This window comes from Ananas comosus, linkage group 24 (genome assembly GCF_001540865.1).
Source record: "Ananas comosus cultivar F153 linkage group 24, ASM154086v1, whole genome shotgun sequence".
Classification (NCBI taxonomy): Eukaryota; Viridiplantae; Streptophyta; class Magnoliopsida; order Poales; family Bromeliaceae; genus Ananas; species Ananas comosus.
The window spans coordinates 39,329-56,423 of NC_033644.1; the positions used below are offsets into that span (position 1 = coordinate 39,329).

The following is a 17,095-nucleotide window of genomic DNA, read 5'->3' on the forward strand; positions in this document are numbered from 1 at the left end:
ATATATATATATATATTAGCTATTTATTATTTTCCAATAACTTTGCTGACGTAGCGCGATTTCCTTATTTTTAGAATTTTTTCTTTATTTTTTTTTTCTCTACCATTCATCTTTTATAACTCACGTGTCCCTCCCTCTTCCCTTCCCCTCCCCGTGTTCCTCCATCTTTCACCTCTATGTAACTTTCCATTCTTCTCTATAGCATTACGAATATTTACAAAGGAGACACCACTCACCCTTTTAATCTAAACACTTGAAATTCTCCATCTTCCTTTCTCTCCCCCATATCCTTCCATCTTCCCTCATCTATATAACTTTTCATTCTTCTCCATAACCACCATGAATATTTATAAAGTTGTTCTAGAGAATTTGTTAATATAATTACTTTATTTTTGTTGAATTCTTAGTAATATTTTTCCACCACCACTTTCTCTCTCTCTACGAATAGCTTAAGAATTTTTGCTAGATCTCACCTACCGTTCAAAATCAACTCAAATTGGTAGGGTTTTACATTATTTTATATTAATTTCATCTTTGATAGATCTAATTTTCGACGCTATTGATTTCTACAACGTTCCTACCAGATCATTAATCATCTTTCTTGCAAACTATTTAAATTAATATACTTTATTTCATATTTAGAATACTATTTTCTATTTATTTGATGACTATATATTTCAAATTTATTTTTTCAGACTATCATCGATGATCAATGATGATAGAAAAGATAATTATTTCAATAATATCTATCCATCGCATCGCGCGGATTACTACACTAGTATATAATTGAACTAGAATACTATTGAGAACAAACAGACTCCGTTGCTATCTGTTTGTTTTTTATGATGGAGCTTCCAAATCGACGATCGGCGCCGTTGAACATATCTATACCACTTGAAGTGTTTAGAAATCAAATTTTATACATTTTCGATATTTTTCTCTTATCCATCGAGTGGACATAAAAATAAACAACTGAAAATGAATATTTTTTAAAAAATGATGATAGGAGTCTTGTAATCAAGATCAAGAGTATAGATCTTAATTTAAATAGTTTAAACAATTTTCTAACAAAAATTTAATTGATTTGAATATATTTACGCCATTAAATAAAAAAACGCTTCATATTAACCATTAAAATTACAAATTTTGAAATCCTTTGATCATTAGGCAAATGATGTCGAAAAGATTTGAAATTTGATTTATAAACACTTCAAGTGATATAAATTATGTTTAACGATGCCGATCGTCGATTTGGAGGCTCTATCATATAAAATAAATAGGTGTCAACGGGGCCCGTTTGCTATCGATAGTATTCTAGCTCAACTATATATATATAATCATATATATCAATCAATCAATTCACATAAGGTCATAATAACTTGTAACGAACGGAGTTCCAAATAACCATCCAAGCCAAAAAAGTATCATGCAATCTATCAAAAAAAAAAACTTGTAATAATATTTTTTACGTCACTCAACATCAGAGAACTTGATGATAACTTAGACGGAAGTGGTGACTTGAAATGTGAAAAGTTGTTATTAGTGGGTCCCGACGTAGGAGTGGAAAACCCATCTATCCGGGAAACTCATTGAAACAAGACCGGATGTAAATATAGGCCAGAATGGTCCGGCCTATTAACAGCCCTAAACGAAAGCAGGTCTGTCACATGGTACAAAGAAGAGCCATGCACGTAGCCGGACCAGATCTCGTACCCGTTTCGGCCCACCGCAAAAATCCTGGCCTAAACGGGATTTCCCCATTTGGAGGCGTTTGGCGGAGTCGGATGAAACGCAAAAAAATTGCGCCACACAATTTTTTATTATTATTATTATTTTTTTCAAGTTAATTGTGGAGACCAAAAAAAATTTTGGACCAAAATTAAAAATATTTCAGTAGAAAGGATGAATTTATTGTAATGTTGGTCCTCAATGTTTGCAGTTTTTTTTATTTAATTTGGTCTCCAATTTTTTTGGAAGTTAATTTTGTTTGTAATCAAATGTATATGTTTATATTTATATTTTAAATTTAAATTATATTTTGAATTAAATTTTAAAAATTAATAATTATATTTTTTAATTCAATTTTTAAATCTAAACTTGATGGGTTCGAATTTCAATTTTGAATTCTAATTTCGAAATTAAATTTGAAAGTAATTTTGGATTCAAAACTTAAATTTAAATTTAATTTTGGATTTTAAAAAATGCGAATTTGAATTCAAATTTAAGATTTAGAGTTATTTTTTAATTCTAAACTTGAATTTTAATTTTGATTTTAAATTGTTATTGAAAAAATTTAATGGGACCACAAATTAATTTAATTTTAATACACTTTATGCCGGTTTATAATAATTAAATAAAGTTTTTATACATAATTTTTTATAATAAATAGTACTTTTTATGAAAACAATCAATCCTATACATGTTTTTTTTTAAAAAAAAACAGTACTGTATTATTAGTTCTTACAGTACTTCTTTAATAATACTATTTTCCATAGATAGGCGAAATAGACCTCATGGCTGTCTGGACTCCAAAGCCACGTCAGAGAGTTGCGGTTGGTTGGGCCAACTTTATTAGCCTAATTCATCTCGGATCCCCATCGCGCGGCCTATTATATATTTCAAATTTATTTTTTCAGACTATCATCGATGATCAATGATGATAGAAAAGATAATTGTTTCAATAATATCTATCCATCGCATCGTGCGGATTACTACACTAGTATATAATTGAACTAGAATACTATTGAGAACAAACATGGAGCTTACATGTTAACATATTTTCTGTTTGTTATAGCACTTGTACGAACAACATCTTATATATTGTTTTAATGTGTTTAATAATGTTTTTTAAATTTTATTATAAATAGTTTAACGAACACTTTTGGTCGGAGTGGAATTATTAATTAGATAGTTGTTTTTAGTATGTTTGGTGGTTAGTTGGGGACCGAGAGGGCGAACCCCTTTTGTTCCTCCTCCCATACGCGGCTACTGTTGCCTCATTTGACGGAAATAAGCGTTCTACAGTACCCAACTACACGAATCTTTGCGCACGCCGGCTCTGCCCTCCTCGTCCTGCTAATTGCTATGGGAGGAGGAACTACCGAACTACACGAGTCTTCGCGCACGCGGGCTCCGCCCTCCTCGATATGAGCTGATCAATTTCTTGGGCATTATTAATATAATAATAATAATATCCAGATCAAAACATTTAACAAAATTCATTTCAATGGCCCAATCCATAATCACGCACATGCAATTCAATGGGCTTAACTAGTCCATACCATTCTATTACCCTTTCTGTTTAATAACTCGTAACTCGTATTCAATTTCAACCTACGTTCTAACGTTGGGCCTTGTTGTTAGTTAGACTTCGAGGAACCTTGCATTGGGTTTAGTCAGGGAGGCTCTTTGGAATGAAAGAGAGCCCAGCCCATGCCATATCAACGGTCCGGATGTCATTCACGACTCATGTCACTATTCTAATGCCCCATTTTCCAGGACAGGCCGGGTACACAAAATACGGAGTCACGGATTTACGAGCTGGATCGGCGGCCTGAGTTAGAGCCGGCCTCTAACTCGCAAATCTTGTTGAACTTGATTTCGACAGCCCATCGGTCGTCAGTAGATTAGTGCTCATTCTATATTTGAATTTTCTAAGTTTTATAGAAAATTTTAAAATAATATCTAGAATTGTTTAAATAAAAATGAAAAATATGGACTCTGTCTCGACATGACTTATTATATTTGTAACGTTTTAACATTTTAATAATTATTATTTAAAATAGTCGGTGCCCTTCAAATAAATGGGTGGGGGCGCGTTTGTGTCTGACTTCTCATAAAAATTTCTATTAAATTTACATTGATTTCATCAAATTTAAAAATTAAAAAAAAAATTATTAGTAAATAAAATTAAAATTGTTAATAGCAATATCTAATGGAGTTTCTTAACTAATTATAAAAAAACTCAATTTAGAGAAAAAAGGTGTAAATGAAATAAATTATAGGTGACGGGTCCATTCCAAAATTAGCTAAAGCTGAGGGGGCCTCCATACGGCTTTACGCCTTTACCATGCTTTCATCGACCTGATCCGAGCCGCAAGAAGATGGACTTGGATTTTCGCTTACGTTAGTGTCAATTTCAACACCTACGGCCTCAACGTTGGGGCCCACGACTACCGAGTTTAAAAAGGGGCCTTTATTCACCTCAACGCTGGTATAAAGCCTGACATCTCGGCGTAGATCCGTGTAGCGATCAGTCTATGGGCTACACCTTCCACGACAATGTACACGCAGAGATGCTGAAGGGCCAGTTCGGAGAAGGGCCCATCGACAAGTAGGTCCGACACAAAGACGTAATTGATTGCGAGCCCAATCCCGCCTAGAAAGGCCTTGCCAATAGTGCCTGTCGGCCAAGTCAGGCTCCATCTCAGTTCACGATTTAAGCGGTATTGCGCTTGCGCGCTATGTTTCCACAAATTTTGGGCCTGCCGGCCTCTGCAAGACTATTCTGCGTAACCTGTATTTCAACATCTGCTGTAGGCTACCCCACCACATTCCGTGGACGGGTGTTGCGCTGTTCATGTTCACCTCGGCCCTTGGTCCTTTACGCGGACTACATTGTTGTCAGCTAAATAGAAAGTTAATCGGTTAGATTCTGATGCAGAGTGTTTAGGCCCATCTATTCCACTGTTTAGTGTTGCCATGCATGGAGTTTAGCCCTAGCGGGATTGAGATAACTTTGACATTAGGAGCTAAAAATTACCAATTTATTAATCATAATCGACACATACATGAATAAACTTTCCTGTTCACGTCCTAGAAAAATATTCTAGTCTAACACGGTATACTGAATAATGAGTTATCACTTAATTATCACCTTTCAAATATCCACACCGTCTCATCTTGCTTTTCCTACCGAAGTTTACTTTAATACAGAAATAGTTATTTAGTTTTCAATAAATTATTAACCTTAATCTTATATAGGTGGTAAGATTTACAGCTCAGCAGTAAGATTTATAGAAAGATTTCTATAAAAGACCCCATTTTGAAGTAGACAATTCCACTTTATTTTTTTATTAATAATATTATTCATCTTTCAATTTTTTTTAGTTTCTTGCTTACATTAAATTCAAAAATGATTTTGTGAAATATAATTAGTTTTAATCAATTTTCTGTCATATAATAGCAAAATTTGTCATCTAAGGCCGTCGCCTACCGGGCTTGGGACTATGACGAGGCTCAGATTTTCAATCCGGTCCAGATCCGGCCGTGTAAGAATTGAAACCGGCCCGAGCTATCCCCGGTTCATGATTAGGCCGTCTACCGTGAAGTGTCCCAGGCTTGGGCGTACACAGAGGCCTGCATTTAATGCCATGACTACTGCGGCCATACATGGTAAGAAAACTGGCCTGACTTCGGCCATAAGGCCCATAACCTCGATTGCAATGTGGTTCATTATAAATGTGATGATCTCTAGGCCCAGAAAAGGCCCACTACGTGCAGTTTTCGTGCTACATCTATCTACCGGACAAGAAACTGCTAAAAACCATCAACACTTTACTAAGAAGCTTCTCATATAAAACTTAGTTTATTAGCTAGCAAATCGAACAAAATGGCTAAATAGGCCGCAAGATAGACAGAGAAAATCAAATAAATTAGAGAAGGGCTACTCGTACACCCCAGAATAGAATGTAAAGTTTGTGTCCTATTCATCCAAGGGCTTGTACAGCCTTCTAGACTTTTAGCATACCAAAAATCGGAATTGAGACGGATGTAAAGCAAATAATTCAGAGAAATACTACTTCTACTTGCACCCTCAATAATGGGATGTAAATTTTACATTCTATCCATCCAAAAGTTTATACAATTCTTTTGGACTTTTAGTACTCAAAAAATGAGAATGTGATAAGGCTAGTGTGATAAAATACATCTTCGGATGATGAGGAGGATGTAAAATTTGCACCAACTTTATATTTTTCAGCGCACGTACGGCATTGTACTTGAGAAGTCCATCTAGTTGAGGGGGTTTTCGTGAATATTCACCAATCTTTTATCAGTTGGGCCTTATCCAGCCCTCGCACGTAATTACGAGTGCGTTTTGGGCCTTAGCCCAACAAAGCGACGCTGCCGAGACAGAGTTTTCCATTTGATTTTCGCTGTTCCCTCTACGTCCCCTCGTATTCCCTCCTCCAATCGCTCGATTCCTTCGCGCGATTCCTCGATTCGACAAAACCCTCGAGCGAGCCCCCCTTCCCCCTCCGATCGCCTGATTCCTCCAATCGAGAAACCGTAGGAGCTAAAACACCTAGGGCGAGCCCCCTCGGGCCCCTCCTCTCTCCTATCGCCAGATTCCTCCCATCGATAAACCGTAGAGCGTATCCAGTTAGGTTGCTCTATCATTGGTAGGCGAGATTACTTCTCACTGGAGCGAGGATTTTAATCGGAAGAGGTAATCTATTTACTCCTGTTCATTGATTTTCAAATCCCTTTATTCAATTCTTAGTTGTTTTATCTATCTGGCCATTTTATGATTTGCTTTTGTTTCTTCTGTATATACGATGGAATCTGTAATCTTCGTGTTTTGATACGTACCACTTTTCAGTATTTTCCTGCAGAGTAATTAGGATGAAATCGAGTCCGATGAAGTGATTGCAGTGATTTATTGATGAGAACGAGTTTGAAGAGACTGGATGATTCGACGATGGGACCAGAGAGGATACCATTGCACGGCTAGATCAGATGAATATATCTAATGTTGAAGGTCAAATCCTCTTTTCCTAACCTATTTCTCTTTCGCGCATCTCTGCTTTATGTACAGTTTTAGATGCTGGCTCTTCTTACAGAAAGTTTAAAGCAAGTACATCTTACTTTAAAGAACATCTTACTTTAAACTAGATTCTACTATTGAAGGCAAGGTTAGTTTTCTTCTTCTTCGTCTTCCTTCTGTTTGCACACATCTTGCAACTCAGAGTTAACCTTAGTTTAGGCAACATAAACTTGAGACCGCTCCTTTGATGTTGATGAATTTCTTAAAATGTCAAGCATGCATGGATCTTTGATCGATAGTTATCTCTTGTCAATTTTAAATCCAACCTATGGTTCCTTTTTGGGATCACCAGGGAAAAGATATCAAGCTCCGAACTGGAGATTGGTTTTAGTTTTGAATGAGCGCATGTGTTGATAAGGGTTCGTATCAGGTCTGGAATGGCTTTTAATGACATCAACAACTGAGGCTAACTTAATACAGAGTGAAATGTTCTAAATCAAGCGAATAAACTAGAGTTGCATCTCACCTATTTATTTGTTTGATTCGGGATGACTTGTTATGTCTTACCTATCTATATAGGTGATACGGGTTTGTGTCGTCCCAACTTGAAAGCTTTTTGAGTCAAGTCTAGGTCTAGCGCATGACCTGATTTGAGTCCTCGAACCTTTGCTTTTGAATAAGAACACATCACAGTTAATTGCTTCATCAGGGCTAAAACAGATATATGGGTTGAAGTGAAACATAGCCATTAAGAGGTCATTTTGGATAAAATGTGTTGGAGACTTAGGTTATGTTACTGAGTGATTGATACAGAATTTCGAGGGGCTAAGTGGACCCATGACTAGCCAGGCTTGTGCTTAGGTCAGCCTTCCCTTCACTCATATCTAATTGGGCTGGATTTTGTTTGACCGCATAAGGCTATTACTTGGATGCAAACCCACTATACACAATCAAGTACGTTCATTACTTTTTCTAACATATTGAGATTAATGCATATTATTCAACTAGTTCTTTCTAACCTTCTCGTCTTATTTCTTTAACCAGTGGTTGATACTGTGAGTGGTTAGGAAAATATTTTTGCATTTTCCTTCCATCTCTCTGAGGAAGATACTCCTCCTTCCTCTTCTTGTAGTTGTCTATATTCATTTTATTAATTTTTTTCATTTCTATATTATCCTTTTTCGATCACTATCACTTATCCCTCCCTTTCCCATTTCTTACTCTTCTTTGTTTATGGTTTTGTTGCGTATAGGCTTTGATTTCTGTTTGTTTTATTTTATGTTATGTCTGATTTTCTTTCTTTTGTAATCTACTTTTGTGTTGCTTTCGCTATTTTTTTTTTTCTTGTTTACTCTCTGATGTAAGTGAGTTCAAGTATCTAGAACTTCCGAAAAATTATTTTTGCAATATTTATTTCTATTTTTTGTTGTTTCTATTTACCTATCACTTTATAGTTGTAAATTGACTTATTTTTACAATTATTTTAATTATTATTGTAATTTCCTCACAATATTATTAAAACTTTGTATTCTTTTATCTGGAACACTGTGATATTAAAGGGGCGCATCTGCTTCTTTATTTTTCTATAACAAGTTTTACTGATATTTTCTCCTCACTTTTTTGAATTGTTATTTCTTTTGTTATCCTTTGTCTATCCTTTTCCGTCTTTGCTCCGCCTCTATTTTATGTGTTATTATTTCTTTTTTTCATTTTGATATGTTCCTTTCATTTGCCAATTTGGATTTTCGTGTTCTAGTGTTTTTTTCCTTTCGTATTTTGTAAACTTTCTTATGTATAGTTTTCACTTTTTTCTGTTTGTTTAATGATGTTAATTTTGTTTGCTTAATGAATTTTATAGTGTTAATGAATTTTATAGCGCTGACACTATAGGGTTTTCTAAACAAATACATGTGTTGAAATAAAACTATTCTTTTTGGATTAAAAGGGTTAAAGAGTTAGGTGATCAGTTTCCGTGTGACATACCCCAAGCCCTAAACCTGAACTCGTAGTCCTAAACCATTCTAAATTCTAAAATCCCTAAACTCTAAGGGCTTGTTTTGTTCGTCTATTTTTGACTCTTGAATCAGAATGAGGTTCACTGATTTTAATAGTTATTGTTTGTTCACAAGAGTTAGATTTCGATTTTGTTCACAAGAATTAGATTTTGATTCTCATTCCACTTTGGAATGGGATTTGACCCAATTCATTTATGGCCTAATCTGTCCTTGAATCCTAGATTGGCCCATTCTGGAGTTAACCACTTAGAGCCCTCTCTCACAAACACCTCCCTCTCCACTCCCTTCATCATTCTTTTCTCTCTAAACAAAAATTCTCTTTCAAAATTCTAGGTGTCCTAATTGACCATTCTGATTTTTATTCCAATAAAGAACCAAACATTTTTTGGATGATTCTTCATTCCATTTCTCATGTCAATGCAGTCCAATTCCATTTCCAATTCTTATTCCAATCATGAACGAAACATGCTGTAAATGCGAAAATGTTTCTCCCAAGGATTTCCTTGCAAGCTCAGTGTAGAGAAATCTGATTTCTGCAAGATAGGCTTCACAATAACAATTACATGGCATCTCCTTGTCTTGATTTATACTCCAATCTTTTACAATCTCCGTCATTATCAAATTAGGTGAATTATGGGAGTATCCCTATTATTATAAAGCATTCCGAAAAGATAATTTTTGGCAGTATGATTTGGAGATAGAAGGCCTGCTTGCAGAAGCGTTCTAGTAAGTGTTGAAAAGAAAACCCCCGACGTAGAGTAGAAGCCCTGCCAAGAAAATAGATGTGAGGGTCACATTGCGTGGCATCTTTCCTTCATCGCTTCTGAAGAACAGAGCCTCATAGATAGGCAAGCAGTTGGCTGCAATGAATCCGGCTAAGAACAAGTGCACAAACATTTCGTCGAGCACTCCGATACCTATGACAGCTGCTCTTGTGATCCCAGCAATAAAGGAGGCTAAGTTCAGGATTGCTGTCGTCCCCAGCAAGATGAAGAAGGGTGAGGCTATGCCGAAATCGAAGACCTCGTTATCGTAGCGCTTGCGCTGCTCTTCTTCCATGGCTTTGCTGGTCACATTGAAGCCTTGCGAAGGTATGCCAGCTTGGTTGAGTGCAAATTCGATAGTCCCAAAGAGAAATGATGTGACACCTCGGATCATCCACATCCTCTGGTCGCTCCACCACCTCGCGACACTTCCCCCGCTCATTACAAATTCGGCGAGGTCTTGGCCGTAAGCGGCCAAGAAGAGGTACGCGCACAAGTAAATCCTCGGTTCAGAAGCCTGCAAATATTTACATATATATTATGTGTTAGTATCTCTATCGCAAGCAGGTTGTCTCTAGTTTTTAGTTACCACGGTTTTACGAAATACTACAGAACAATACTAGTAATTATCATTGCTGGTGTGCCTGTGCACAACAAGCAATGAAACAATCTTCTTTAAACTAACCTACCTAGCTATAACTCAAACAAATATACAGAATTAATGATTAATTTGAGTAATGGAGCACGGGATTGTTGTGGATATATATGGGTTAAGAGACTTGTGTGTGAAAGGGGCTGTATAATTTGTGTACTGGTCTGATGCAATATATTGAACAGATCAGAGAGATGCTTACCTTTGGAAAGAGGGACCTCTGGCTGACTAGTGCTAGCTGTGGGAGAAGGGCATATGTTATGATAGGAATACACCAAATGCCCCAGAAGGCGTAATATCCATAGCCTAATCCCATTGGCAGGGAAGCGTTCCTTGCACCGAACGTGAGGGGACTGTATCTTGAGAAGGCCACCTCAAAGAGCCCCACAACCCATCTCTTGCACTGGCTCAGTGAATCATGTAGGCTCTTTGGTGCATCTCCCAAGAACGCAGGCCGTGCTGGGTCGCTAAACACCGACTCCCATCCTTCACAGTGCAGTCAAAAGCCTGTGTAGTAATCTTCAACGAGCGACCCATACCTAAAACCGAGCTGCAAAATTTACAAACAAACAAATCAGCTGCATTTCATCATGCACATTGATTCAATTGTTAATTTGACTAAACGGGCCGGAGATGGAAAGCTGTGTAAAGTATATATAGACATGGAGGTCTTGCTTGTGAGAAATCAGATGCATCTGGCCAGGGTACATCAATTGCAAGCTAATCTATTGTAAGATAGATATAATAAGTCCGTCCAGCACTGGCACATTTAACGTTTAGAATTTGATTTTTGAAGAAAAAAGATAGAGGCGGCACCAAATGAAGCAATCTCTTGACGTGCTTCTCAATTCCACTCACCGTAGAACCCCATTTTGTACCCAGCTCGTAGTCACAGGCAGCCATGTCATGCACCTGAGCCATGGTTGGCTCCGAGCCAATGAAACCAATATAAGGAGCTTTGGAATTTGTCAAGTTTGAAGAAGGTGAGAAGGAGCCACAGAGGGCATGACGGGAGTGGAAACAGTTGGTGCCTACGAAGTCAGGCCCGCGGAGACCATCCAAGCCGTAGCTATTAATTCTGAAGGACCGCCGAATCTCGCCTCCGTATATGTCATGCTTGTTGAGCCCCTCAAAATGCTGTGGGAACTGAACAAAGGCAAGCTTTGGGGCAAGCGACGGATCGAGGAAGTAGCAGAGGGCTCTTTGGGGAGATTTGGGGTCGTTAGCGTACATGTCGCAGTCAACCGTCAGAACAATAGGAGCATTGGACATGATTCCCGACACTCGAAGCTTGTGAGGGTTAACGAGAAGAAAATCGACTTTAGTTAGTATAATGAATGTCGAGGAGAAGGTAATTATAATGATGATGATTTTATTGACATAGCTTGGAGTGTGCTGGTACCAGGACATTGAGCGCGCCGGCCTTGAAGTGGTGAGGAGAGCTGGGACGTTTCTCTCTCGAGAGGTAGACGAGATTTGGCAACGGAGTGTTTGTTATATCTCTGTCTTCATCACTTTTGAGCAGAACCTATAAATTAAATTGGAACCCCAAATAAAACAATCTGCATACTGTTGAGCAGATACTTGTGCATCAATCTTGAGATGGGTAGCATGCTACCAATCTCGGTTTTCTAAACAAAAGATAATTTTTGTAAGCGAAATTAACTGTGCTTGATTATGATGTAACATTAGTTTAACACTCTTATGTAGCTAAGAGATTTGATTAAGAACAATGACTACTCATTAAATCCGCAATTTAACATAATTTAATTGCATTGAGACTCTGTCAAGCAGATAATAAATTGATACTTGATCACGAATCATAGCGCTGTGCCGCTGTCCAGTTTGTAAATCTTGGGTATTTAATTAATTATACATATAAGGTGAGAAATAATTAAGTTAACCTTGATGATAGAAGGGTGATTGTTGCGAACAAATCCCTTCCATTTGTCGAAAAGCTCGCGCTCTTCCGCAGAGACAGTAAAGTCATTTGTAACACAGCCTTTCTCCATTGCACTTCCCACATTCTCTTTCATGGCATCAAACATCATCTGCAATATTGTGTACAGAAGAAAGGAAAACAGTGAGAGCATTCAAACTCTGCAAATGTAGAACAGATCGAAGGTATAAAATGCCGTTTTCTTCCTTTTCTTTTATCATATGTAGCCTTTCTTGAACTCTTTAGCAAATTGAAGTTGGCATGCTGAGGCATAGGACAATAATGTGACTTGATTTAGAAAGTTAAAGAAATAAACACACTTAAGGGAATCAAATCCACATCCACTTCTCCATTTGGATTGTAGATGGCGCAACGAAGTTAAAGAGTGATGCTGGTTTTTGTAGAACTTTCATAAATAGGTGTATCCTTTTCCTTTGTATGCAGATCCCTGTTGAGTTAAGTGGCATGATGCTGCGGTTTGTAAGTCCTAGGCTAGATAAATGTACACCCACGTGAAGATGACAATTGTTAAATATAAAAATATTTAAACACCGTTCTCTAACAGCTTAAGCTTTTAGAGTACAACGGTTGTTTCACATGGTATCAGAGCAGGAGGTCCTGAGTTCGAATCACGCCAGGCTCCTAGCATATTACCGATTAAAAAGTCTCGGGCCGGGAGAGTGTTAAATATAAAAATATTATCTTGACGCGATGCATCGTCTCGTTCGATATCTAAAAGAAGCACCAGGTCAAGGGCTGTTCTTTCCTTCACAGGGACAATTAAAACTAAATAGCTACTGCGACGCGGATTGGGCCGGATGTCCAACCACACGACGTTCTATGACAGGGTATTGTATATTTCTTGGGAGTGCGCTTGTGTCATGGAAGAGTAAAAAGCAAGCCACAGTGTCGAGATCCTCAGCAGAAGCGGAATACAGATCTATGGCAGCAGTCACTTGTGAGCTCACTTGGTTGAGGTACCTTTTACGAGATTTGCGCATTGAACATCTTGAACCTGTCAGGTTGTTTTGTGATAATCAAGCAGCAATACACATTGCTGCAAATCCAGTATATCACGAACGAACGAAGCACATAGAGTTAGGTTGTCACACGATACGCGAACGAATTCAAAATGGGGAGATAGAGACGGCCTATGTCCAGACGAGACGACAAATTGCTGATATATTCACAAAACCACTAGGACAAGTCGTTTTTCGATCACATCTCAGCAAGTTAGGAGTTCATGACATTCACGCTCCAACTTGAGGGGGAGTATTAAAGGAAAGAAATTATTTTGTATTTCAATCAAGAGATTTGTGTATAGCTGGAATTAGGAATAATAATAGGCATCATGTCTGTTGCTTATGACTAAGAGAAATCATAGGAATCCTAGCTGTAATATACCTAGTATAGTTGTTTTTTACTGGATATAAAGCAAAAGGCTTGTAATGGTCTGAGATATACACAATATATGAAGAAATTTCTTCACATTAATTTGTTTTTCTTCTACATTTTCTAACAACAATCCTTATTAACTTACTGGGGACCTGATTGGATGCCTAACAATATATTTTCTTGAGTTTAAAACATTGCTGTGTGGGCATGACTGATCACTGTGATTACCATTAAATTTTTTTTTTCGAGCATTGGAGTGTTTGGATTGTCAAAATATTTCTTATATTAAAATATAGTCATCTCTCTAAAATTGACTGCTTGGTTATATGAATATTTTATATGGTATATTTTTTAGATTTACTCAAGACCCATGTAGTATCTTTAGGTGAGGAATTTAATTAAATGTTTAGAATGGAATACCATTTAAACCCATTTTTTCGGACTACGCTAAAGTATCTCTTAGATGAAATTGCTATCCTACAGAGTAACAAGGTAAGTGGAGGAACAAATATGAACTCCATTTTCGAATCACAGGAAATCCCCATAGGCCCTAGCCTTCTTGGATGAAAGCTTATTCAGCATATCTATATATATCTATCTTCTTATATATATATATATATATATATATATATATAGTATATATGAAAGTTTAATTTCAAATACTGATGTGGCATGGGGTCGATATTCAACAAAAATAACTATGGCATCTTTTGCCATTTGTAATATCTTATTTGATATGAGAATTTTTATTGTGATTGAAAGCTAAAAATCAAATCAAATGAATAGTATATTTGACCCCAAATTATTTTTTTGGGAATAAAATAAATTATCTCGTAAGTGAAATATATTATTAATCTATTATTCTAAATTATAAATATGAAAAGCTTTCGAAGAGCGAAAAATTATTTTTTTTTGGCTTTCAACTATACAAAAATATTCTTCTAGTGAATAAATTATCTTTAAATAACATTTTTTGATATCAAAATAAAACCTTAATGGGCATAAATCAAACTTATTAGCTTGCAACACACAAAAAGAATTTCAGTTCGAATAGTAAGTTATTATTTGCTATCTTATTTTAGTGAATGACAAATTTTATATGGCCGCGCGTGCAACGTGTTGTGATAAGGTCAATTAATTTGGGGCCAACCCCATCAGTTCCCCTGATCTCCGGTGCCGAGACGGCTCAGAGTTCTTCTCTTCGGGCGCCGACGTCGGTGCGGGCGTCGACGTCGGTGCCAGCGCCGGCGGAGGAAGAGGAGGCAGTTTCGTCCTCGTCGAGGCTGCGGAGGTGGTGGAGGGTCAGAAAAAAAAAAAAAAAAAAAAAAAAGAACGAAAGAAAAAAAAGAAAAAGAAAAAAGAAAAAAACAAGGGTATTTTTTTTTGTTTGAATATGCAAAATTTAAAATAGTCGCCCATTTTTATAAAATCGCAAAACTAGAGAATTTTTTTCTAAATTTTATAATTTTTAATATTTAAATATTTAAAATGCTATAAAATAAATTTAATTAATTAAATTTTTTTAATATTTTATTTTTAATATTTTTATTATATTTAAATATTACATGTGTCCATTTTCATTGGTGCATCTGGTGCATGAAAAATATATTTTTATTTTAGTGCATATATCTAAAATTTATAAATATTAATATATAAATATTTAAATATTATAAAATAAATTAAATTAATTAAATTTTAGTTTTGACATCTTTATGGTACAAATTTATTGATGTGAATGAGATGTATATGTACACTAAGTATAGTCAATGAGTTCGACTAAAGACCATTTTAAATTTGACTCATCAACTATGTTAATTCGATTAATATCTCATAATTTTTAATTATTTTGATTTGAGTTATTTTTTAAATTGGTTTAAGAATTTGTTAGATGTAACAACTTTATTGCCTTCCAACTATTAAACTAATTGGATTATTCTTTCATTTTTTATTAATTATCTATTGTAAATCCGAATTTTAGAAAAAATATATTTAATTTCTTCAACGTTGGTGCTTAATTTTGTTAAAGTTAGAGATTTTTTACAAAATTAAATATATATTCATAAATTCTAGAAAAATATTATAAAATTAATTAATTAAAAAATAGCGAATAAAGTAAATATTTATTATTTTATCATAATATTTTTAATTTTCGATATTGCTTGTATGGATCGACAAAAATGATCTGAATAAAATTAAAAGAATAAGAAGAAAAAAAATAAAAAAGAAAAAAGTTCGTAACAAATTTTATATTTTAAAATCAAATGTTAATACAAAATATGTATTTAATATATATATATATGTTTAATAATATTATATATTATATTTTATAAATTTAATTTAAAGACACACTCATCGTACCTGCAGTGAAGCGCGCTGGTACATTGCTGGTATGCATCTATAAGCTTCAGCTGGTGTTTGGTGAAAGTACCTTCATCTTCTGGGACTCGGAGTCCCCGCAGCGATCGGGAGAGGCGAAGTAGGCGTCCGGCGACCTCTCCATGATACCTTTCTCTCGGCAGAAGGGCAACCAATACCTCGCAAAGCGCGCCGCCTCCATGAACGCGAAGAGGGTCACCTCTGAACCCCCATCGTCCGACACGTAGACCGACAGCTTGTGGGCGGGGTAGTCCAGCGCCATCATCGACAGGGCGGTGCTCGCCACGCTTGTCGGCGGCTCCTTGCGGGGGTCTGCAATGCACACGAACACATCCAGTGCCGGCCACTCATGGAGATCGGGGTCGGGGAGACGGTGGGGGAACTCCTGGCGGCGGACGGGGCGCCAGCGGAAGGCCTGGGAGCACGCCCACATGAAAGAGAGTAGTATCGAGTCGGCGAAGAGCAGGGAGAAGTGAATTACGAATGAGGAGAAGGAGTTCTTGGAGGCGGCGGCGAGGGAGGCGGTGCGGTGGCAGAGGAGGACGAGGACGGCAACGGAGTAGACCAGCATGTGGGCGCGGTACAAACCGACGCGACGGTCGACATGGAGAGTGTGGAGACTGGTAGAGGAGTCTGAGAGGGCCGGCATCCTGGCAAAGTCCTCAACAAATTAGCTTGGGACCGCAGAAGAATTAATGCGGAGGGAGTGCTAAGTGCTAACTGCTAACAGGAGCTCCACTCCCTCTGGCTTTTTTATATATGAGCAATGCTAGCTACGTCTGTCTACATATGGATAGCATCCACTAGCTAACACGTGGATAGACCGGAAATTAATTCAATTGTGTTCTGCCAGAGAATCACATTTTCTTGTTTGTTTTCTTCTTTTTTTTTATTTATTTTTTCTCTCACCTCGAATCACTACAGAACAGCTGCTGGCAACGTCAGTAGCTTTTGATTAATCCAAACAATTAATTATTGATATTTTTTGCGCTTGCAAGCGGCGGTCAACAGCACGAGCCTCCAAAAGTCTTCTTTTGTATTATTATTTAGTATTCAAGCCTGATTAATCCTAGCGGAGCCTTGCGATTGGGATCGAATCAGTTGTGAATACGCCTCCAATATTGATGCAGTTTGAGACTTTGAACCTCCCTCCAGCTAAGTTATGTAATGATGTTGGATCATGGATGG

At 36.9% G+C, this 17,095-nt stretch overlaps 1 protein-coding gene across 1 annotated transcript; it reads right to left on the reverse strand.

Annotated features, from left to right (window-relative positions):
* Positions 9,485-16,556, reverse strand: LOC109728477 (cellulose synthase-like protein G3). The gene is given in 7 exon segments (XM_020258887.1): positions 9,485-10,062; positions 10,400-10,747; positions 11,056-11,487; positions 11,600-11,725; positions 12,102-12,248; positions 15,960-16,406; positions 16,473-16,556. Coding segments are annotated over 7 exon segments (2,142 nt in total). The 3' UTR covers positions 9,485-9,504.